Genomic DNA, 23,085 nt, shown 5'->3' on the forward strand with positions numbered 1-23,085 from the left:
CGACTAAATCCAGCCAGCGAGCCCAAGAAAGAAAGCTCCACCGCCGCAGTTCGAAACACACACGCGTGGATGGTGTGGTGCAAATTTACGAGTCAATACTAGCTGCTTTTCTGAAAATAACTGAGCAAAATCGAGCTGAAGCAGCGAGTATGGAAATTCAATGAAGGAGCAGTCGGTGGAGAGCCGTTGGCCACGCGAGGTATGACGGGACGGTGCTTTCGTTTTAGGGACCGTGTGCAAATGTTCATGAAAAAATAAAACCACGTAAAAAATACATTTGCTAGCACGAACATGTATTTCTAGTGATTTATTTTTAATGTAACATTGAAAAAAGTATGAAAAAAGACGGTTAGTAGTTTTTCTATTGCGATTTTAGGGGAAGTATTGGTTGCAAGAATTTTTGGTAGAGGAGAAAGTTTAACTCGAACTCTTAGCAACTTAAACTTGAAGAAAACGCACTTCCACGCGCGCACACGCAGGCACCGTTCTTCAAATGAATATTTGAAAATTATTTTCCCCTCTAAAGCTTTTCTTCCAAACCACATTGTCATTGACTGAAACATTTTCAAGGTTGCAAAGCAGTGCGAATTAGTGTACTGTGTAAACATTGGTTTGTAAATTAAATATTTTGAATTTAACTATTTGAGTTCAGTATTGCATCCTAACGACTTTATTTTTTTTAACCACAAAAATGTTACCACATAATTTAAGTTTAAAAGTTATTATAGGGGTGTAACGATTAATCGACTTAATCAGTGAAACAATTTTATATTTCTACATATTTTCTAGGGCAGTTGTTAATCTATTATCTATTCAAACTATTATAAAATCTTTTCAAAATTAAATAAATCGAAAATGTCAAGATTGGAAAATAGCATTTGGAGACATGGTAGGTTTATTTTACCGTAACATAAAAGCGACCAAGTGCATCACAGCAGACAACACATATGTGGTGGCAGCCAAAAAATAAAAAAGAATGTTACAGTCCAATGTGTGGAAACACTTTGAATTGTGTAAAGACATGTGGTCATGTGTTACAACTTTATGAAACCAAAATTTGAATGGATTTTCTTTTAATTTTTGTTTACTTGTTTATGTGTACACATCAACTCTACACTTGCCAGAAGTATCAGAGTACCAGAGTCACACTGGTTTAAAAGTTTTGGCTAAAAATGTCCTGGCTGGATTTTAGGTCAGTGATTGAACTGGATCGTTCAAAATGAACCAATATTGGCTATTAATTGTATCAGGAACAGCAAATCATGATATAAATTGATTTGTTGTTAAAATGAACCGCTACACCCTGAACTACATATCTTTAAGTTTATAAGTTACTTGATGCAGTAAAATTTTTTAATTTAACTACAAGATGTTAGAAATGTGCATGTCTTTCACAACCTCACCTTGCAGAGTTTGGCTGTTCTCCCCAGGTTTAAGCGTCCATCACAGCTGTTCCTGACTCAGTCCTTGACCAGGTTTCAATCTATGTGTGACATTAGGGATCATTAGCATTTGTTTGGTATAAATTCTCGATGATGGACCTGAAGGTATTCCTACAAAAATCTTTGATTTTGTGGAAGTGTATCTAACAGAATTGATGCAGGATTGAAGGAACAAAAGTAGTGATATTAAATATTGATTTGATTAGAATCTTTTTGTTTATTTACTGAATTTTGTTGAAAAAGGAAAATAAATTATCAACTCTCATTTGTAAAAAGCTTTCTTCGTTTACAATATTTTTCTGCTAAAGACTTTAGCACACAACTATATACTATTATATATAATGCTCAAATTCTACGTAGTTTGATGGAGTTTTTTTTAATTGTGAGGCTTTATAAAAGTTAATATTTTACACTATTATTAAATCAAGGAATGTTTAGATTCAAAACTAAGTGATCCCAATCGTGACAAAACTACGACTAAATGATCTGTAGAGGGAGACTACATAAGAAATGTTCACAACAATCTGTAAAATAATATTATTCTGTCACAATAAATCTGTTTTAACTGATAAATAATAATAGTTCCTAACATTCAAAAAAGTGCTATACTGATCAGATTCAAAGACAAACATTTAAATAAGAAACCGCGCACAGTGGGGTTTGCGAAAGCCTTTTGACGACATGCGGCTTCCGTAGGCAACGGTCAGCTGACTGGGACAAAAACAAGCTAGCTAGTTTTCGCAGCAACGGAAATCACCTCAGTATATACATTCAGGCTCAGGTAAACGTGTCTCATTAGAGATTTTGTGAAGTTTCATTGGAGATGTGTTGCACTAATTACATGCTTCGAGATTTCATTTTGGAAAACACGTTTTAATATTTTTTTTAAAGAATAATATTTGGTAGTAAACCTAGCAAAATGGGTTAGCATACATTTTTAAACGAAAAGACAGTTTTGCGTTTCCTTGGTTAAAAGCATGAGTTTTAAAACCGTTAGGTATGTGTGCTTAATTGGTGAAGCTTTATGATTTAATCTGAAATGGAAAATCATTGGATGATAAATTCATTGTTCATGTCTATGTTTACTTTTTTCTTTGACTTGACTTGATTCCACAAATTTAAGAAATTCAAGAGATGTATACTTTTTTTTTCCAGGCATCAGCATGAAGAAGAGCAAAGGGAAAGCAAGCAGTTCCACCAAAAAGGAGTTTGTGTTTGATTTCAGGGCAGGAAAATACAACTGTGTCCTTAAGGTGCCCCTACAGTTTCCTGCCCAGGTCAACGTCAGTGACCTTCACGGACGACTCATGATGCTTCATAAAATACCATGTTTCATTGAAAACGGTGAGAGTTCATTTACGTACTAAAAATACTAAGTTGATTTACCGTCGTTCAGTTTTATATGTCAAAAATGATGCCCATGTTTCTTGGTGCATTTGCAGAGCTTAAAGTCTCCCTTTTCAACTTCATTGAGAAAGAAACCCTTCTGGAATATGAGCGAGAGGCCGAGCTGGCCCTGCAGAGACTCTCAACCGGAGAAGTGGATGTAAACCACCTCGCCAGCGCATGGAGCAGGTCGTATGTGGAGGTGAAAACACTTCTTTCACTTCAGCATTTTTAGTATTGGTGATCAAAACCCTCATAAAAAAAAGAAGCCAGTTGACAGTTTTTTCTCGCAGTTACCATTAGTACCACAGTTAATATAGATGGTGCAGATTCTTTTCTATTTAGAGCCCAGGATGAGGCAAACCAAACACAACTTTTCCTGTTTGTAGAAACGTCTGCATCAATGCTTTTGTAATGGGAAGAGAGACAAAGAAAGACCCGTTTGCTGTGGTGACATCCTGCTGCTTAAAACCTGTTTCAGACGACACTGGAGCACGCTCGCCCTGAAGAGCCCAGCTGGGATGAAGACTTTGCTGACGTTTACCATGAACTGATCCACTCTCCTGCCTCAGATACTCTCCTTAACCTGGAGCACAACTATTTCGTTAGCATCTCTGAGCTCATCAGTGAGAGAGACATGGAGATCAAGAAGCTACAAGAAAGGTGCATTGAATATGTTCTTACTTCATGGAAAGGCAGTTGAGACGATTTCTCATGTTCACTGTGCATTTTGCCTCATGTCACCCTAATAGTGAGACATGATGTTGTTTCTTGGAATCGGAGGGACAGCTCATGTTAGATGTTTTGGAGATAAATGCAGAGAAGCAGATGGAGATGGTTTAAACATGTTGGGAGGAGGAACAGTGATGATGTTGGTAAAAGGATGCTGAGGTTGGAGCTACCAGAAAAGAGGACTAGAGGAAGATCAAAGAGGAGGTTCACAGATGTAGTGAAGGAGGACATGAGGGTGGTTGGTGTGAGTCAGGAGGATGCAGAGGAGAAGGTCAGATGGAGGCTATCCTGAAAGAAAGGAAGTTCAAAAATTCTTTGTTTTATGTTCCTCTTTTGTTATCAGCATTTTGAATTCTTTCTTTCCTGGTAGGCAAGCGGCAGAAATGGACAAAGTGATGCACGAGCTGGGGAGTACTCTGAGTGACCATGATGTAAATGCAGTTGCTTCTCAACATTTTGATGCTCAGCAGGTAAGAAAATAAAAGAGCAGTGCAGATCATTTCATCAGAATCCGAATCCTTTAATTGTCATTGTACATGATGATACAATGGAACTGCAGCAGCCTTGGAGTGATGAAGATAAATAAAATAAAATAAAATAGAAATACTGTACTCACATCTCTAACAAAAAAAATGTACAATATGTACAGAAACAGTTAAAAGTTAAATATGTATGGACAAAATAGAATGGAATGAGTTGAGTTGCTATGAGCGCAGCATAATATATATTGTGTGTGATTGCACGGAAGTCAAGATATTGCAGACATGTGTAGTAGTTAGTTATTGATGATAGTCACTCTGCCGAGGCAGCGGGACTTTCACTAATTCACTAGTTTGTGGGAGTATTTCTAAAAGTAGTCGCCCCACATAATCTGGCGATTTAGCCAGAGTTCATTCCAGTTAAGCTCGGTCTTTGTCCACCAAATGAAACTTTCTTCGATTTCTCTGTCACCATAATGTATCCAAATTGGTTTTCTTTGAAAAGGTTTTGGAGAACAAGTGGAGTACTGAGCTGCAGCAAGTGACGACCATTCAGAAGCAGGAATATCAAGAGTGGGTCATCAAGCTGCACCAGGATCTGCAGAAATCCAACAACAGCAGCCAAATCAAGTCAGTACTCACTCAACTTTGATGATGATGTTAAGACTGTGTGGCACCGCCATGCTGTTAACACAGCCACAAATGAGACCTGGTTCTTTTTATAATAACACCATATTCTAGAAGACTGCTTTTTTCTCTTTCATCCACAAGCATAAACAGTTTTCACATGTTTGAACCCCACCACAGGTCTCACTGAGCAGATAAACGCGATGGTAACAAGTGCTAACTGTCACTAGATGGCGCTCCTGATCCAAAATCCAGTATGCTATCTTTTTGTGGACTCTCCATTTTTCCATAGTCAGAGATGCTTTCAAAAAATTATTCCAGTCTAAAAAGAAATATATATATACTTTAAAAAGTGCATCTTTTATCATGTTTTTCACTCATAAGTTAAGAGAAAAACTGCTTTTGGAATGCATAACCATGGGAATATTAAGGCTTTTTTGACAGATTTTTGTAGTTTTAGCAAAGATCTTCATCTCAGATGATATTTTTTGTGTTTATATGGCTGTAAATGAGAAAAAATTCCATTAAGGTTTTAAAGATGACTGAAGGAAAAATTATTAGAAATGGCTCAATGTTTCTAACAAAACCATTCTTTCGATCATTTGTAAGCGGTGGAATAAATTTGACTTCAATGTAGTTCTTTTTAATTTAATTTAAAATAGTGTCGGTGTCTTAAATTGCCTGTTTTATAGTAGTAGCATTTAATTAACTGCAATTTAGTTTGGGACAGATTTGAAATATTTTTACATTTAGCAACATTTGTTTTAATTTTGAATGATGTTATGGGTTTTTTTTTCATTAAGGTTTTAAGAGTTTGATGTCAAAACTTTGCTAGAAGATAAATACACAAAATCCTAACATTTCTATCTTCTATCTGAAGTTGGTTATTTTTGCATTCAGGCTTTGTTAATATAGAGAGGAAAGAAAACTTTCACCCAAAGCTGTGTTTTTGAGTGAAGAGACGAGGATGGTTATATGAAGAACTGTAACGCTGCAGAGTTTACAATACATTTATAACATGTTTCTCTGTATATTGAATAACCTTTAGGGGGAAAAAAATCGTAGCAGAAAGATTTTCCTGAGCAGTCCTCTGGAAAAAGCTGACAGAGCAACACAGAACAGCTTGTTGTGGGTGAAACTTTCCTGCACACATCAGCGCTTCACAGAATCTTTCTTTTGCTGAAGTTTTGTCTTTTTAACCCTTGTGCTATCTTAGATGACCCCACCCTCACATTGATGTGTTCTCCCTACCATGACAAAGGTGGAAAGATTTCATGTAATCCATGGACACCAGTGAAGATCACAAATCATTGAAGAAAAAAGGTTCAGAGCACTGTCTAGTGGGTCTAGATGACCCAACTCCCAACGTTAAAGTGCCTAGGATAGCACAAGGGTTAGAGTGACAGAAAACAAGAAGATTTCAGGGTTTGGAATGTGATTTAGGATTCCCAAATCATTTGGTAAATTATCAACATTGTCATCAGTGAAACTTTATCTGAATTTTTTTTTTTTTTTTTACTAAAATAAGTCTACTTATTTGCAAAACTTTGATATTCAGAATCTTGTATTAACATGTTTGTTTGTTTTTTAAATATAGTTTTAGTTCATTAGAGTTAAAGGAGTGTTCAAGCTGATGAAAAGATGGACAGCTGTTTGCTCTCTAACACATTTTCAGTGAGGAGATAAAGGTTCAGCCCAGCCAGCTGTCAGAAGCTGCAGATTCGGGGGTGAGGATGTTTGAGGAGCAGCCTCAGCTGGAGGAAAGCTTCACTATCCACTTAGGTCAGCTGGATGACCCCAACCCGTTTTGATTGAACGCTTTCTTTCGCCTTTTGCGATGTCCATGAAAAGCATCTTTGTGTCCTTTCCTGAACAAGGGGCGCAGCTGAAGACGATGCATAACCTGCGGCTGGTCCGAGCAGAAGTGCTGGATTTCTGCAAACACCGGCGATACGGCAGCAGCGGAGCAAAGCTGCGGCGCCTGCAGACGGCGCTGTCGCTGTACTCGTCCTCGCTCTGCGGGCTGGTGCTGCTGGTGGACAACAGAGTCAACTCCTACAGTGGCATCAAGAGAGGTCAGGACTCACTTACAGGAAACTGGAGAGCTTTATTTTCAATATTCAGTACTCTCCCCCCCCCGTTGTATTTTGTTTTTTTTTACTTTATAAAGTGAAAAAGGAAAGTTCTTCTAGAAAACCATAAAGCATAAACGTAAGCAGTTTGTATTTAACATTTCTGCCTCTGTCATTCCCAGACTTTGCGACGGTGGCCAAGGAGTGCACGGACTTCCACTTTCTGAGTCTGGAGGAGCAGCTGGAGGAGGTGCAGCAGGTGGTGCTCTATGCCAGGGCTCAGCGCAGCAGCAAGCCCAAAGACCAGCCCGGTGAGGCCTGTCATAAGAACTATTTAAGACGGACGGGAAATAATGAAAGTCCGAAGTCTTTTTTCCTCTTCTTGCTTCCAAGAAGCCAAAGCTTCTTGGAATTATTTTTGTAAAGGCAGTTTAAAAAAAACATATTGTGTATGTTTGTTTCATTAATTTGTTGGCTTCTAAAATATCGAGCTTTTTCACACATTAAAAACTAACTTAGACTGGTATAGACTGGCATTCTGGTTTTGCCAATGCATGTATGTTTTAGTTATTTATTCTTTCAGTTAGTTGACTCTTAATAAAAGGTGCATTTCTCTGAAAGTAGTGATGACGGGTAAAAAAATAAAGAAAGTCTAAAGTCCGTTTTCTCTTTTTGGCAAATGTTTTTTCCAGGAATCCAAACTTTTTTGTTAAAGGTTTAATGTAGAGACCGCTACATTTTTTGGCTATTATCTCTTTGGTAAATGGCGTATACTTATATAGCGCCTTTCTTCCTACAAGGACAAAGCGCTTTACAGTCACAGACCCATTCACCCAGTCACACGCACATTCACTCACACATTCACACACTGGTGGCGGCTCCGCTGCCAAACACAGGCGCCCGCCTACCCCCAGAGGCAAGGTGGGGTTCAGTGTCTTGCCCAAGGACACTTCGACTCATGGGCGTGCAAGGCGGGAATCGAACCTGCAATCTTACGATCATGGGTCGACCGCCCTACCGCTGCACCACGGCCGCCCCCTTCTACATATTTTACTCACTTTAAGGTTAATCCAGTTAAACAGAATTTAAAGTCTAACTAGATAAACAAGAAAGAAAAGTTCCTCATATTTTGAGTGTTTTTTTTTTTAATAGAATAAATGTAAGTTTTTTTTTTTCATATTTGACATCCTTTACTGTGAATGCTGAGTTTCTAGTGCGAGTCTTTTCTGAGGTTTTCATGTAAATGACAGCAACACGAGAGAAAGATTAAACAGTCTGGGAATAGAAGACACTTTGCATTACTGTGACTTGCGTGATAAAAAAAAGTGTTCAGATCATCGTAACGTCTTAAGATAAGTGGTTCAGTGGAGTGTCTCTATGTTTAGAAACATTCTTGCTCGCTCTAAATCCTTTCATGAATACTTCAGCTTCCTCTGGCTCTCCAGTGTCGTCATTGAAGTTTTTTATTCCTATGTTTATTTGAGTATTGTGTTTTTTCCCCCTCAGAAATTCAAAAGAATGGAGGTGACGAAAAGAACAAAAGCTTTGAAAGAAATTCCTCAAATATATTACCAGGTAAAAGCAACGCTTCTTGGCTTTTGTCATCACGCAGCTTCACTGCTCTAATTGAAGCATGCTGGTATTTTTTCCTACAAGGCGAGTTCTACATCACACGACATTCCAACCTGTCAGAGGCTCACGTTGTCTTTCATATGTGTGTGGACGACAACGTCCGCTCGGGCAACATCACGGCGCGCGACCCCGCCATCATGGGCTTGAGGAACATCCTGAAGGTCTGCTGCACGCATGACATCACGACCATCACCATCCCCCTGCTGCTGGTGCATGACATGTCCGAGGTAAGAACAGCCTTTTTTCAATGCAAGCAAACTCCGCCGGAAATAATGTAAAAAAATAAATAAGGTGAATCCTATTATCTAAAGGGAGTTTTTAGTGTCTTAAGACCAGAGTTCATATTTGAGCTAACCCTCTACACACGTAGTCCCAGAGTCCCAGTTAAGCAGAATTCACTAATGTGGTAATGTTAGTCCCAGAGTCCCAGTTAAGCAGAATTCACTAATGTGGTAATGTAACCCAAAATGTGACGTCCACACATGTAGACGCCAGGTCCTAAGAGGTCAAACATGAGGAAATGGTGAATGTGTGAAGTGGCTCACATACATGTGAGTCTGTGTCGTGTACTCAGTGGAGAAGCTCAGAATGGGGGAAACAAAGGATAAAGGTTTGCGACGGGGAAACCAAGCTAACGGCAGAGTGAAAATTGGTTTAAAAAGGTACAAGTTTGTCACGTACAGGGTTGTCCTGTACAGGCTCGTCTTGTACGGGGTTGTTCCTGACGGGGTTGTACCGTATGAGGTTGTCCTGTACGTGGTTGTCTTGTACGGGGTTGTCCCTGACGGGGTTGTCTTTTATGGGCTTGTGGTTGTCCCACATGGGCTCGTCTTGTACGGGGTTGTCCCTGACGAGGTTGTCTTTTATGGGCTTGTCCTGTACAGGGTTGTCCGTCTTTAGGTGGCCAGGGGACTAGGAGGGTCGTAAAGAAAAGCGTTTGCATCTCGAGGGGAGAGTACAGGTGCATCTTGCAGTTTCCTTGAGGCTCGTACGGCCACCTTATGGGATGTTATGAAAATGGAACGTCCCATTGTTGTGCGTGTGGTAAGGGTATTGTGACGTTTTTGTAAGGCCAATGTAAGTTAAATGCACTTATGAGAGAAAGCTGATGTTATCTTGGCATGACCTTTCACCGCACTTGTCATTCATAAGGTTTAAGTACCGACCGAAAAGAATGCGCATAAACATGCCCTACAGGCTAGCCTAGCAGCTTATGACCTGGATATTTCGTGCAGGTCACCTTCACGCCCTCATACAGGTTTGCCCGTTTTTTGCTCACCTGTGTCAAAATCCACATTATGCAGTATGATCATTGCATAAGACAAAAGAAGTTCTGACGTTCTGGTGCAGCAAGTCGGGAGGCTGAGTGTCTCTCTTTGGAACCACAATGTTTAAATGATGGATAATAAATAGCTCAAATTTGTAGTTATAGTTGCTATAATAGGTAGTTTTTCTTTTCTAAATGAAATGAACAAACATTTTTTGTCTTGTTTTTCTCTGAGTATTGTATTTTTATGCTCATGTGTCAGCATGTGCTTTGCATGTTCTCTGTTTTCACCATGAGTGTACAGTCTGAAATCATCACAATTCCAGTCGTACAGGTTCCAGATTGGCCACATTTATCTTTTAGTTCTTTCTGTCATGGATCTGGTAATTTGACATTCCATGAATCAGATTTATGACTGACATGTGAAATAGTCTGTTTTGTGATCAGCATCAGCCCTCGGGGTCAGTACAGATAAATGTGTGCTAACATAGTGGCTTTTTTAAGTACTCGCATATATTTTTAAAACATTTTAACAAATTGGTGTTTTCTTGCCACATTAATAAAGTGTCAAAAACAAAGTTAATTGTAAGCCAACAAGACGATACAAATGAAATTTTTGCTTAATTTTTTAGTACTAAGTAAGATGAATTTCATTACCTAATTGACTGTCAAGATTGACTTTAATGTTAGAAATCATGGAAATTGTGTTTAGTTAAAAGTTCAATCCTTCTTATTTGGTTTAGCTGTGGGCGTCCATGGCTGCTGCTACGCCCTTCAGCAGCTTTGTTCTGGACCCCTTTCTGGCCTGAAAATTTGTTCAAATTCTTCTTCATTTTTTTTGTTTCCTGGTGTTTCAGTCAACAAAAGGCAGAAAGGGGAATAAGAAGTAAAACCTTTCTCTGGGTTGTTATTCCTTCCCGTTTTGTTGTCCGTCGCCCAAACTTGCTGCGTGTTGTTTTTGGTCCAGGGTGACGATTGTCTGTGCTGCCGCTCAGTTGGGTTCTGCCTGTTTCAACAGTGTCAGCTTTGATCCGACTCGCTGGTGACAGCTGAGGCCGGGCTTTGGTTTACTTTCTTTAATCAGGAATGTGGAGAAATATTATCTCAGGTTTTTGTAATTATAAGAATAGAAGTAAAGGAGTCTAATGATGTGTAAATATGAAACTAAGTCCGTCAGTTCTGGGGTTTTCCTTGACTACAAAACCCTCAGCAAGAAGCTGGGGGTTACCGTGACAACTGTTGTTAGAAGCCACTTGCATAGAAGAGTGGACTAAAGTCCCTCCTGATATGTGCAGAAACCTGCTCAACTACATTACATGTCTGAACTCTGTGCTTGATAATGAGGGTTTCTCCACAAATTCTTTCCAGCAAGAAGGTTCAAATGCTTATTTCCTTCAGTGAAATGCAAAGAAATTGTTATACATTTTTAAAGTTATTGTAGGTTTAGGGACTTAGTTTTAAAGTTAGAAGTTTCACCTCTCATCCAAGAGGCTTTCTCAATTCGAATTGACACTTACCCACTTGCCCACAGTGTCTCTGTCTGTCAACAGAGACACTGTGGGTAAACTTGCATAATTAGCAAGGGATCAAATACTTATTTCCTCCACTGTGGATAAAGTTTCCTTTAATCTCTGCTTTGCTCAAATGTTGGTGGATATGATTCAAGCTAATTCACAGTAACGACTTATGGACCATCATTATCAAAGCTCTTCACATTTACTTTTTATTTTTTCCTATTGGGTCAGAAGTTAAGCTGACCAACCTCCCCATATATTTCAATGGGATCTACCGAAGACATCTCTTGGGCTCTGCGTACAGTTAAACCAGTTAGTAGGGGTGCAACGATACACGTAGTTGAACCGAACCATTTCGGTACAGTTCCCCTATGTACCGTTTTGGTACGTGTCCCCCCCCCCGCATAAGCATTGTAACGACCCAGCTGCTTTGTCACTCGTAGCGGGGAAACGAGAGCAAAGCTGCCAGTTAACTAGCTGTGTTGGCTGTCCGTGCCCCATATTCGACTCGCCCTTTAACTGTCTCAGGGAGAGAGTAGACAGAGAAATAGATTGCTCCATCTCCTTTCCAACAGCGTTAACAACATGAACCTCACTTCTCTTCACAGCTCTCTCAGTGATGGTGAAGAATTCAACACACAAGATTTCACACTTCCCATGAGTCTTAGTGGCTATAGGCGGGGCTACCCCCAGGTCGCCACTGTATTAACTTTGCGCCAAAGCGGAAGTAATGTTAGCCGTGAGTTTCTTCAGAGACGCTATTAGGTGACGGACAGTAAGCGTGTCAAAAAATGGCTAATGCAGGCGTTAGGCCATCTCCTTACGCTTTCCTGTGTGGGGGGAAAACTTTGGCTTTGTTGTCACCATCCATGAAGGGAAAAGACAATTGGATAAGTCGAATGCTGTGTGTTGACATTGTTACACAAAGACACCGTATGCCACAGTAACACATCTAATCTGTTAACCATCTTAAAACGGCATCACCGACCATAACAATCGGGTCTACAAGAAAAAAATGTGCAAGTTCAAATGTTTAATATTTAACGCTGGCCTGAAAATAAAGTTTTTGGTTCCTGGCAGCTAATAATTTTTCTTATTTTATTAAGCAGATCACATACATAGGTCAATTTTATTTATTGTTATGTAAAACCAATAAATGCATTTTGTAAGTCATTTTTTTCTGCTTTGATTTTTTTTTTTTACCGAAAAAGATAGATGGATAGATAAAAACTTTATTAATTCTCCGGCAGGTTTCCGGCAGCAAATCACACACAAACACTCACAATAAATAACCATAAAATAATAGTTCATAAAATAGCAGTTCATATCAGGCAGATTTGTTAAACAGCAGTACCTAACCGAAATGTAACGAACCAAGCCCTATGAAATTCTGAATCGAACCAAATTGAGATTTTAACGTATTGTTACACCCCTACCAGTTAGAACTTTGACCAATCAGGGACTTAGATTTGGCAGTGACTCATGAAATTGGTTTAACGGGTGATTCCAGACATGGCAACGAGCCTGACGACGTCTGAGTTTAGTTTTTTTAAACCAAGCCACTCGCTTGACACGGTGGGGATCCATATTCGCCATTGCAAGGAGGCTATAAACCGAGCCGTTTCATGTCCAAATCACAAGATTTGCACCACTTCAACATTTTGCACCAAGCCTCTTCCAACTGTCAGTGGTAGACATGCAAATGGTAGGAAAAGAAGTAGAAGCCCCTCCTTACTTGATCAGTGTGAACACTGAACTAAACATGTATTCAAGAACACTCGTGAAATGCCTGGTGTTTACGTCGTTTTATGTCTAATATTGGTTTTATTGCAGTGTTGTTCAATATTTTTCTTATTTAGGACAGTCATAGATATTATGTGCTGAATCTCCAACTTCCTGACGGATTTTAAAACACCTCTGATCCTAATTTTTTATAACTTTTCCTGGTTTTTCAGCCCACTTTTTTGCATTTTGTCCCAGTTTTTGGTCAAACAAAAACTGAAAATGTACGGCGTGTTCCTTTATTTGTTTTAGCTGACAGAACCAGCCAATACGATGACCTATTTTAAGTCCTGAGGCGCAACACTTCACAACAAAAACCTGCACTTTCATTTTCACATGATTTTTCTTTTTTCTTTTTTTTTTGACAAAGCTTCTGTCTGGATTGCTCTCCTGCCACAACATGCTCGGTACTATTTGTCTATACTCATGTCTGATCAAGATCTGATTGTTTACAAAACCATTGGTCTAATTTTCTGAAGCTTTGGGAGCCAGAGGCTTTTAATTGATAGCTTTTTGAATTGACATCAACACTTATCCATCTGTTCAGGTCTTTTAAGTGGTTTCTCATTCAGTAGAGGTCTTTGCGTGTTTGTACAGGCCTTTTCGTGGCTTTTCCTACAAACATTGTTGGTATGGTTTGTTTAGAGGAGGGCAGTTCCTTCAGCTCAGGGTTTTGTGTGTTTAAACAATGTTGAAGAGAACTGAAAAGCAAAGATTTTCCTTGTTCATGCAATACATTAGCCCATTATTTTAAGCTGAAAATATGTGTTGCTGCTCAGAAACCTATTGAGCCAAAAATCCTTCTCTGCTTAAAATACGTTGATGAGTTGAGGTGTCCTTGAAACGTTTGTCAGTTTAAGGATGTGTGTGGGAGTATGACTGTGTCTGTGTGACACTGTTTGCTGGGATTAAAGATGGCTCTCAGAGATGACGAGTCTGAAGTTACCAGTTGTAGCCTGGAGCCAAACTCGCCAAGATCTTGGTGGAAGTAACTCGCACAGAAACTGTGTAAAGGGGCATTGATGTAGTTTCACTCACAGAAAGTACTCTGTACACTCTGTACACTCACAGAAAGTACATTTCATTTGGAATAAGTTCCCTGAAGTAATGCATGTTCTTTACAACTCGGAAGCATTTTAAGGTGGTATTGCCTATTCTCTAAAACCTGGGGAATAAAGTGAGGTGTTGGCTTCTCTTGGCTATGTTCTCCTTCTATTGTAGGGTGGCAGTGGCTCAGGCGGTTAAACAGGTCGGCCAACAAAAGGGTCGGCGGTTCGATCCAGTCAACCGTCATTGTGTCTTTGGGAAAGGCACTTCACCCCTCCCTGCCTCCAGTGTGGCTCCACTGGTGTGTGAATGTGTATGAATGTTCCAGTGATGGTCAGAGGGGCCGTAGGGTTAGTACTGGCAGCGTACTGGCAGCCATGCCTCTGTCAGTCTGCCCTGGGGCAGCTGTGGCTGCATCAGTAGTTACCAAAGTTATTGCTTTGACTACAATGCTTGAAATAAATCAATACACCAAATCAAATCAAATCAAACCATCACCAAGTATGAATGAGGACTGAATGAATAATGGGGATACATTGTAAGCACTTTGAGCATCTGGAAAAGCACAGATAAATCCAATCTGTTACTATTAATATTGTGTTATGTTTGGTTCTGATAATGATCCACAAAGACATTTGTCAAGACAGACAAAGACAAGACTGAAGAAGAAGAAGAAGAAGTTTCTTAACCAAAATCAGTCAGTAAAGTTGCACTCGAATCATCTTTTTGCTTCACAGGAGATGACTATCCCTTGGTGTCTCAAGAGGGCCGAGCTGGTGTTCAAATGTGTCAAAGGTAACGTACTTATTCACTCGCAGATGCTCAGGTTTGATTGAAATAGATAAATGAAGTTAAGTGAATCATGTGAGTCCTGGAATGAGGCACAATAACAACAATTATCTCCATCAGTTTGGTTCTAGTTGATCCAAAACGGGTTCCCTGAATCACAGAATCTGTTCTGGCCACACTTTATCATGGGATGCTTTGTTCTTATTATTTATTGAAAATAAGCCTGTTTTAACTGACACTACAAAAAGGATTTTACATTTAATTTCCACTTCCATCATCTTTTGATCTATTTTCAAAGCCTTCCCATTGGTCTTTTCATGATGATGATGCCGTATTTAGCCAAATCATTTGTCGTTTTTGAGGACGTAGTTTTCGGCAGTAGTTCGTTTTGAAGTTCACTTTGGACCGCTGGCACGGAGCAACCCCCCCCCCCCCCCCCATACCCCTCCACCTTTTTTTTTTTTTTTTTACCTTGTCCTGTCCAACAGCTGGGCAAACAGATGAGAGCTGAGGGCCTCTTGTGTTGGACATATTTTACTTTAACAAGAGGGGTTATTAATCTTCAGACAAACCAAAGGTATGTCTGAATAAACCCCTTTTGTAATTGAGGCCAAACTTTATTAATTTCAAACATGTTTGAAGATCTTTGGTGTTGGACCGGACGGAAAAGGAAAGAGGGGAAGAAGAGAGAGGGACGTTAGAAAGAGGGGGGGAAGGAGGGTGATAGTAGGAGGGGAAGGGGGATAAGACCATGAAGCAGCATAGAGCAACAAGTTTACTGGTTGTTAATCACCATGGTAAGGCTCAAATGCAGTACAAAAAGGGCGGAGCCTGTCCACACACACACCCAAGTGTCAAACACACCTGCTAGTTGCAAAAATGTCCATCTGTCGACATGTACACAAAACAGATAGTGCTCACACGCATACTTATGCCTTAACACCAACTAGTGTGAAACATTTCAGTCATTCAGTCACGCAAACCGCCAGTGCAAAGGTGAGCCAACACCCGTGCTCAGGTGAGTGCTCATGTTCTTCTAATATGGATGGTGGAATGTGTAAAGAAGGAAGGAGAGCGCCCAGCCATCCCCACCCCAAGACCCCCACCGCAGCAGCAGCGGCAGCCGGAATCCCCCCCACGCCACACGGAAACCGGCAGGGAACAACCGCCGCCCGGGCGACCAAGCCCGCCACCCAGGCCAGGGCCAGCAGGACCGCCGCAAGGCCCCCCAGAGCCAGAGAGCAGGGAGGCACAGAGGGAAAGAGAGGGCCGCCCCAGCCCAACCAGGAGAACAGCCCCCCCGCCGCGCCGGGAGAGCCCAACGCAGGGCCCCACCGGAGAGGGACGCCCACAGCCCCAGATGAGCACCCCACCACCACCCAGGAGTTCCGGGCATCCCCCCGCCCCAACCCCAGGTACGAGCCAGGACCCCCCAAGGGAGACCCGCCCCGCACTCCAGGCGGCCATCCGCCCGGCCCACGGTTGGTCCAGGGAGGAGCAAGGCAGGGGCCCGCCGCCCCCGCCCAGGAGGGGGGAACCCCGGGGAAAAAAGAGGGCCCACAAGGGGTGTTGTAAATATGGCCCGACCAGGCTCGGCCACAGTTGGAAGTTTGGCGGGGCCCAGCGCTCAGGAGCAAGGGCCAGAACCCACCCCCCAGGGACACCAACACCCCCGGCTCAGATGTAATGTGAACCCCCCCACCGCGCGGAGAGAGCACCGCCGGGCCCAGGAAGCCGGCACCCCGGGGACACGGCCGCCGCTGCAAAGGGGCCCGTACCCCCCACCAGGGAAGAGGCAGGGGACAGATGGTCCTAGGTCCCACCTTCCTTGCAAAATGTGTGTGCGTATATGTGTGTTTAAGAGGGTGTGTGTGTGCATGTGTGTGTGTTTATGTTGGGATGTATATATTGAGGGGGGAGGGGTGTGTGTACTAAGGGGGGTGCAGTTAAAATTGGCGGGTAGGGCACTAAGGGGACATCTCCTGATTACTCACAGTGATGTCCCCTCACCCTCCCCACCAAGGGGCCCTAAATGTCTAAGGTGCGGTTAAAATTGGCGGGTAGGGTGCTAGGAGGACATCTGCTGCTTGCTGGCAGTGATGTCCAAGCACCCCCCCTACCAAGGGCCCTACATGTCTAAGGTGCAAATAAAACCGAAAGAGGGGGGGCCCACTCCATACGGCAACCATAGGAGGGGGGGCCACTGCCTAGTAAACCCCCCCCCCCAAAGCTCATCGCAGGCTAAGCCCCCCACCCCCTCACCCTATTATGAGGTTATATGAGGAAGGGGGTAAGTTGGGGACAGCTGGTAGACTGTCCCCCGGTGGTCAAACAGCTGTCCCCCGCCCCCCCCCCCCCCCCCCAGCAAGGGGGCCAGGCCCACCCAGCCCAGGGGCCCCACCCCCGGAGGCGCCGACACCCCAGGCCCAGCACCACCCACCCCACACAGAGGGAGAGGAGCCAGAAAGCGCCGGCCCCCCCCGGAGCAAGCCCAGGCCCCCACCCCCAAACGCCGGCCCTAGAAGAGCTCTGGTCAGGCCTCGACGGGACCGAGGCAGCCAACCGGCCGGGGAAACCGCCGATGGCCTCAGCGGAGACCCCGACCCGTCAACCCCCCCTGCCCCGTACCAATAGCGGCCCCCCCCCTCCCCCAGAATGCCCCCCCACAGGACAGGGCCGACAAGACCCCCCACCCCACCCCACCCCAGACCCCGCAGCCGAAGCGGATGACACCCAGAGCGCCCGGGGGCCCCAAGAGGGTTGTCCCGTCCAGCCCCAGAGCCAGGGAAGGGCTGATCCCAGCCCCAGGCGTAGATGGGAAGCCCATCCAGCGCCGCTGGGCCCCCCCCCCGAGCAGCGCCCCCCGCCAACCCCCCCCAGCACAGGCAAAGGGACCACCCCCCCAAGCCAAGCCGGAACACCACCCCACCCCCCCACCACGCACCCCCACACCCAAGCCCAGAGGACCACGCAGCGCCCCAGCCCGCCCCACCCCGGCGCCGGACCCGACCCCCCGACCAACGGAGCCCCCACCACCCCCCGCCAGGCACCGGAGGCCCCGGCGCCTGGCACCGGAGGCGCCAGGCACCGGAGGCCCCGGCGCCTTTAATACAACTTTAATACCCCTCCGGTGGAGGGGTATTAAAGTTAAATAATACCCCTCCACCTTGCTGGCAGCTCTCTGTGTACACGCTCTCCCACTAGCTTAGAGCCCCCCCAAACCCGACGCCAACATTAGCGGTGCTACAAAAACGTCGAGAAATATTGGAGCTATCCATCCGTACAGTTTTGAGCCAAATGGCAGCTTGGATCGAGACGAAAAGTGATCTGGTGGATCTACAGGTGGATGCATCAGAATGGAGCGGAGCAGGGCGCTTGTGGCCCCTCCAGAATATTTCCTATATCACAAATAAGCGTTTTTTTTCAAACAGCATTGTTTTCGTCTCCAACTGATTCACAACTATTTAAATAAAGAAATACTGAATAAAGTAATGCAATTTGGAGGTTATTTTTAAAATCCGAAAAATGACACAAGAACATCAAAACAAAACACCAAAAACACAATTTTCATCAGAGTGGGTCTTTACATCACAAGTCTTTGCTGTAAGACTTTTTTAAAATATAGATTAAATACTCAGTGAATGAAATATTTGCCACTGGTCCTTTTGTATATATGTTTTTAGGATTCAGATCATCAGATCAGTGCTGTTTTAGTAATAATAAAATAAATACTGACATAAAGGAACAGGCTATAAAATGACATGATAGTGGAATCGACTGAGGGAAGTCGGCTGACAGCAGTTTAGTTAATCCCATTGCTAAAAAACACAGAAAAGTATGTGTGTGCAGTTATCATAATCAGCATGTATGAAATATGAATTCAGAACTTAAAGAACAATTTCCAACTAGTTTTATTTATCTGTGTTTCGTGCATTGCTTTAATCTGATTAAAAGCAATCCTCTCTTTTGTCCTTAAACTAATTTCTACTTTGGCCTGTGCAGTATCGTTTGACATTGTCACGTTGACTTTATAATCTAATTTATAATTAAACAAATATTCCAATGTTTTTTTATTTAAATTCCAACTCGTCTGCTAATTCTTTACTGTTGCTTAAAAACTTAAATTTTTGCAAACTTTGTTGAAATTCCACCATCAGGTTTTCAATAATAAATGTTTTTTTAACAGGTTTTATGATGGAAATGGCATCGTGGGATGGAGGTATATCACGCACGGTCCAGTTTGTGGTGCCAAAGGTGAGTTTAGAAAAAGCTGGGATTTCAGGGTGGATGCACATCTTGGTGAAATTAACGTGTTACCAGAATACTGTAAATCATACACTGGAGAGCTCAGCAGGTCTGAACTGTTGATTTTTTTTTTTAAAGACATATTCAGGAACTACAGGAGCTTCTCAAATCTCCACAGCTCTGGATCTTGCAGGTGGCGAGCCATTTTTCATTTTAGGCGCCGCCATGTGAAACCCTGTTCTATACATTTTAGTGTAGTTATGAATGGGGTCACAATACTTCTAAACTTCACCTGTAACCTCCCACTGAGAGCAGCGAAAGCTGGAATTTCTTCACATGTGGATTATTTTGGGCTTTAAGGTGCCTCGATTGTTCCCTTATTGACGGCCATACGTGGATGCTTTCAGTTCTTTCTAAAGAAATGTGTACTTTAGGCCTTGTATGTATATGAGCTCACAAAAGGCACACCTGGCTTTGCAGTGTAAGCTTCTGAAGTCAGGCGGAGAAGAACTAATGTTTGAAAAGCTGACTATAAATCAAAGCCCAGTCTCTTTAGTTAGCTGTTTTCACTGCCGTGGCGAAAGCTCCGACTCAATCACAAGACTGTGGAACAAGTGGGAAGACGGACGTGCTCACACGGGCCTCACTCCATATAAATTGAGCAACATTTTCCGTTCTAAGGTGAAAATTCCTCTGTGTTAGCGACTTGAGTTCCTTTGAGTCGAGCTGGATGTACCTGCAGGGTTTGTGGTCTGTCGGAGAGGCAGCAGAGTCTATGGTACGATGTCACGTCGACAGGATGAGACAATAAAACGAGGCGCATCAAAGGAATATGAGCTTCCTGCCAGCTTCATGCTCAGGCACACGTCAAAATAGCAAGTGCTGAAATGACTATCGTTGCCCCCACATCCAAGACAGACCATGTCTAAGTATATGCTGTCTGCCTGTCTGCTCGTGTGCTGCTGTGTCTTAACATTCTTCCCTGGTGGAAGGAGCTGTCTTCGTTTCAGCCTTTTGACTGCTCTGTCTCCCAAAAGAAGTGACCCCTTCCACGTCAGGACAACAGAAGGAATGCTGAGGCTTATTTAGACACAGACAGTGCTGTTCTGTCTCTGTGGGTTTTCAAAAGGGTTCAAGCAACTTGCAGAATTGTAAAAAATGTCCTAAAGTATTGTGCGAAAATAGATAACCGCTCCTGTCATATTTAACTTAAGATGGTTCAGCTCATTTTGAGAAAGTAATGAGCTGATATTTGCAGGCATATGAAATTGAAGGGATGCAACGTTTCACTTTCTCCATCATTTGGCTCAAGTCTTTGTTTTTGGGCCACCATTTTCTTTCAGTTCAACATTTGATTTGAGTATTACAAAACAACAACAAGAAACTACAAATTGGAAACTGGAAACTTGGAGGCTAAAAAAAATAATCTGACGCAAATTTCAGCCTCGCATGAAACCAGTCCATGGCCCAAAAAGGGTCGGGGACCGCTGGTCTATAGAATGTTCTGGAAAAAAAAAAAAAAAAAAAGATCAAAACACCAAGATTTCAGCTGTGGTGATTCATGATTGAACAAACTTTACAAATGTCAGCAGAAGTAACCTGTCTGTGGTTCTGGAATGCAGTTTTTCTCTTTTTTACCTACCGTATTTTCCGGACTATAAGTCGCCCTTTTTTTCATAGTTTGGCAAGGGGTGCGACTTATACTCCGCAGCGACTTATATTAGAGATAAATTGAAATAAATACATTGTTAACCCTCCTGTTATGGTCATTTGTGAGGAACAGATATTATGTTCCTGGGTCAATTTGATGTATGAGGTATGTTAAGTGTTAAGAGGATGTTAAGTGACTCAGAGAATCAACAAACTTTTTTTTACAGTAAGATCTTGAAGGCTAACAACATAATATTCTATTTTCCAATGATTTCACAGATTCAGAAATGCAATAAAAGTGAAAACTGTTTCTACAAATACAGGATGAAAACAGAGTATTAGTTGGCCAATGATGCTTCATGAAAGGAACAAATAAATATGAGAAAGAATTACTGTGAAATTATTAGATAAACAGTCTGCTATGATTGTGTCATATAAGGTTGTGAAAGTTAAAATGCGACTTATAGTCCAGTGCGACTTATCTGTGTTTTTTCTACTTTATAATGCATTTTTGGGCTGGTGCGACTTATACTCCGGTGCGACTTATAGTCCGGAAAATACGCTAGTTCCTGTTCAGTAAGAAAAGGGAACGAATGTCGTTTTTGATCTCGTCTTCAGTAAGACTTGCTAATTCAACTGAATTATGTTCATTTTTATGTATTTTTTCACCACATTTTGTCGGACGAATCTGTCTTTTTTGGTGTCTGGGCCTGATCTTGTCATTTTGTCTTATTGCCAGAGTATCTCAGAGGAGATGTTCTACCAGCTGAGCAACATGCTACCTCAGATCTTCAGAGTCTCCTCGACACTCACCCTCACTTCAAAGCGCTGATGATGTCTTCACAAGCAGGACTCAGTCTTATTGATTCTAGAGGAAACACCGACATGCACTGGAGTTATGCTCTTGGAATCTAAGATATTTGTCAAATAGCAAATTAAATGTGACTATTAGAAAACAAAAATGTTATATGTTGGATTTATAGCACTAACCGCGACGGTGCAAACAAAGAGAATACAGGAGAGAACTCCTTTTTCCTCCTCCGGTGGGACTTTTCAAAGATGATTGGACTCTCTGGCTCACCAAAAGCAGCTACTGCAATTATCTTTTTTTTCTCTCTAGAGTGCAACTTTGATGACAATATCATATCACATCAGCTGCAAGTATTCCAGTTTTGCTAAGGAGCAGTAATTTGTCGCCAGTTTCTATTCACAGTACAGTTAAGCAAAGGATTTACCTTTGGGTTTGAGCACTAAAAAGATGCAAAACAAGCAAGCAACTACAAAAAAAAACCCTCTACTACGTTTTGATTGTATGCAATTCAATAAATCTGAGGAACATTTAGGTCCAGTTGTGTTATGTACTGAAATCCACCATAGAAGTATTTTATTTTTTATTACAAAGAATCTTGTATGTGAACGGCCTCTAATCCCATTCATCTGTTTATGAACGCCTTCGTGAAAGAGGACAGCCCTTTTCATCCACGTAGCAGATTACTCTGTTTAATATCACGCTTGATTGGCGTTGTGTAGAATTTGAGGCCTTCCTCACGCTGCCATAAAGACCAGTTTCTTTCCTCCCCAAACGAGATGTTACTGGGCAATTATTAGTTTTTGCTGTTTTAACGGTACGTCACAAAGGCTGTGACAAAATATTCTCTTTGAATGTGGAACATTCTGGTATGCAGCCCCTTTCTTCTGCCTGTGCAGCAGCAGATGACACTGTTCTTAATCCCATCACTTCCATTAAACATTAGGGTTAGGGTTAACAGCAACGTTTGTTATTGTTCTTTCAGGAGGTTTGTGTCAAATAAATTTGCTTTTTGATGGATTTTTTTTTAACTTTGTTTAAATAAAAAACTGCAATTTTGTGTTTTTTGTGTGTGCAAAATACGCTTTTTTTGTTTTTTTTAAATGACTGAGGTTTTAGTTTGCTTGTCTAGTCATGAGTGATGCTCTTCTGCTAATCGCACGGTATGTACTCTTAATTATCTGCAGCGACATAATCTTTCGGAAGTTCTGATTTGCGTCTGTCATTGGTTTTAATCTCTTTGTGTTACTTCAGACACATCCTCATTTTAGCCTGACAGAGTAATCTCACAGCTTCTGCTATTTTTATTTAGGGTGTCGAGTAAATTAATAGAGTTAATACTGGAGTCATTAAAATGATGCAATAAACACCGACAGTGGCCCTGAAAGATGAGATTTTTAATAGACTCGTGATGAAACCTTCGTCTGTTTTTATCGCATTGGCAAGTTCAGATTCTGTGAAACTGTAAGCATGGAGCTTTGAGTGTTTGACATTCTTGGAATTAGCCTTGGTGTCCTTGACTGTTGGGTGTCCAGCTAGAAAACATACCGTCAACTGAGAATGAGAATCTGTCTTCCTGAGTTTACACTCCTTAAAAGAGAAGATTTAGCACC

At 42.1% G+C, this 23,085-nt stretch overlaps 2 protein-coding genes across 5 annotated transcripts in view; one reads left to right on the forward strand and one right to left on the reverse strand.

Annotated features, from left to right (window-relative positions):
* Positions 1-23,085, reverse strand: part of e2f4 (E2F transcription factor 4) — an 89,638-nt gene that overhangs the window by 9,965 nt on the left and 56,588 nt on the right. The gene's annotated exons all lie outside the window — the stretch shown is intronic.
* ferry3 (FERRY endosomal RAB5 effector complex subunit 3) lies at positions 61-22,552 on the forward strand. Of its 4 annotated transcripts, none has more exons than XM_023956058.2 (14): positions 61-199; positions 2,598-2,786; positions 2,885-3,030; positions 3,310-3,491; positions 3,931-4,030; positions 4,545-4,669; positions 6,342-6,448; positions 6,544-6,741; positions 6,921-7,049; positions 8,245-8,313; positions 8,395-8,597; positions 14,718-14,775; positions 18,956-19,023; positions 21,404-22,552. In XM_023956058.2, the coding sequence occupies exons 2-14, from the start codon at positions 2,606-2,608 to the stop codon at positions 21,494-21,496; spliced, it is 1,659 nt and encodes a 552-aa protein (XP_023811826.1). In that variant the 5' UTR covers positions 61-199; positions 2,598-2,605; the 3' UTR covers positions 21,497-22,552. The 4 variants fall into 4 exon arrangements, with proteins under 4 accessions (XP_023811826.1, XP_004069884.1, XP_023811825.1 ...); XM_004069836.5 differs by lacking the exon at positions 61-199 and adding an exon at positions 2,089-2,223; XM_023956057.2 differs by lacking the exon at positions 61-199 and adding an exon at positions 2,203-2,439.

The sequence above is a fragment of the Oryzias latipes genome, chromosome 6 (genome assembly GCF_053564925.1).
Source record: "Oryzias latipes strain Hd-rR chromosome 6, Olatipes_Hd-rR_3.1".
NCBI classification, from domain to species: Eukaryota; Metazoa; Chordata; class Actinopteri; order Beloniformes; family Adrianichthyidae; genus Oryzias; species Oryzias latipes.

Coding starts and splice junctions, on each gene's coding strand:
- ferry3 (XM_023956058.2), top strand. CDS start 2,606: ATGAAGAAGAGCAAAGGGAAAGCAAGCAGTTCCACCAAAAAGGAGTTT. Junction 3,031..3,309: donor GGAGCAGGTCGTATGTGGAG/GTGAAAACACTT, acceptor AACCTGTTTCAG/ACGACACTGGAGCACGCTCG. Junction 7,050..8,244: donor CAAGCCCAAAGACCAGCCCG/GTGAGGCCTGTC, acceptor TTTCCCCCTCAG/AAATTCAAAAGAATGGAGGT.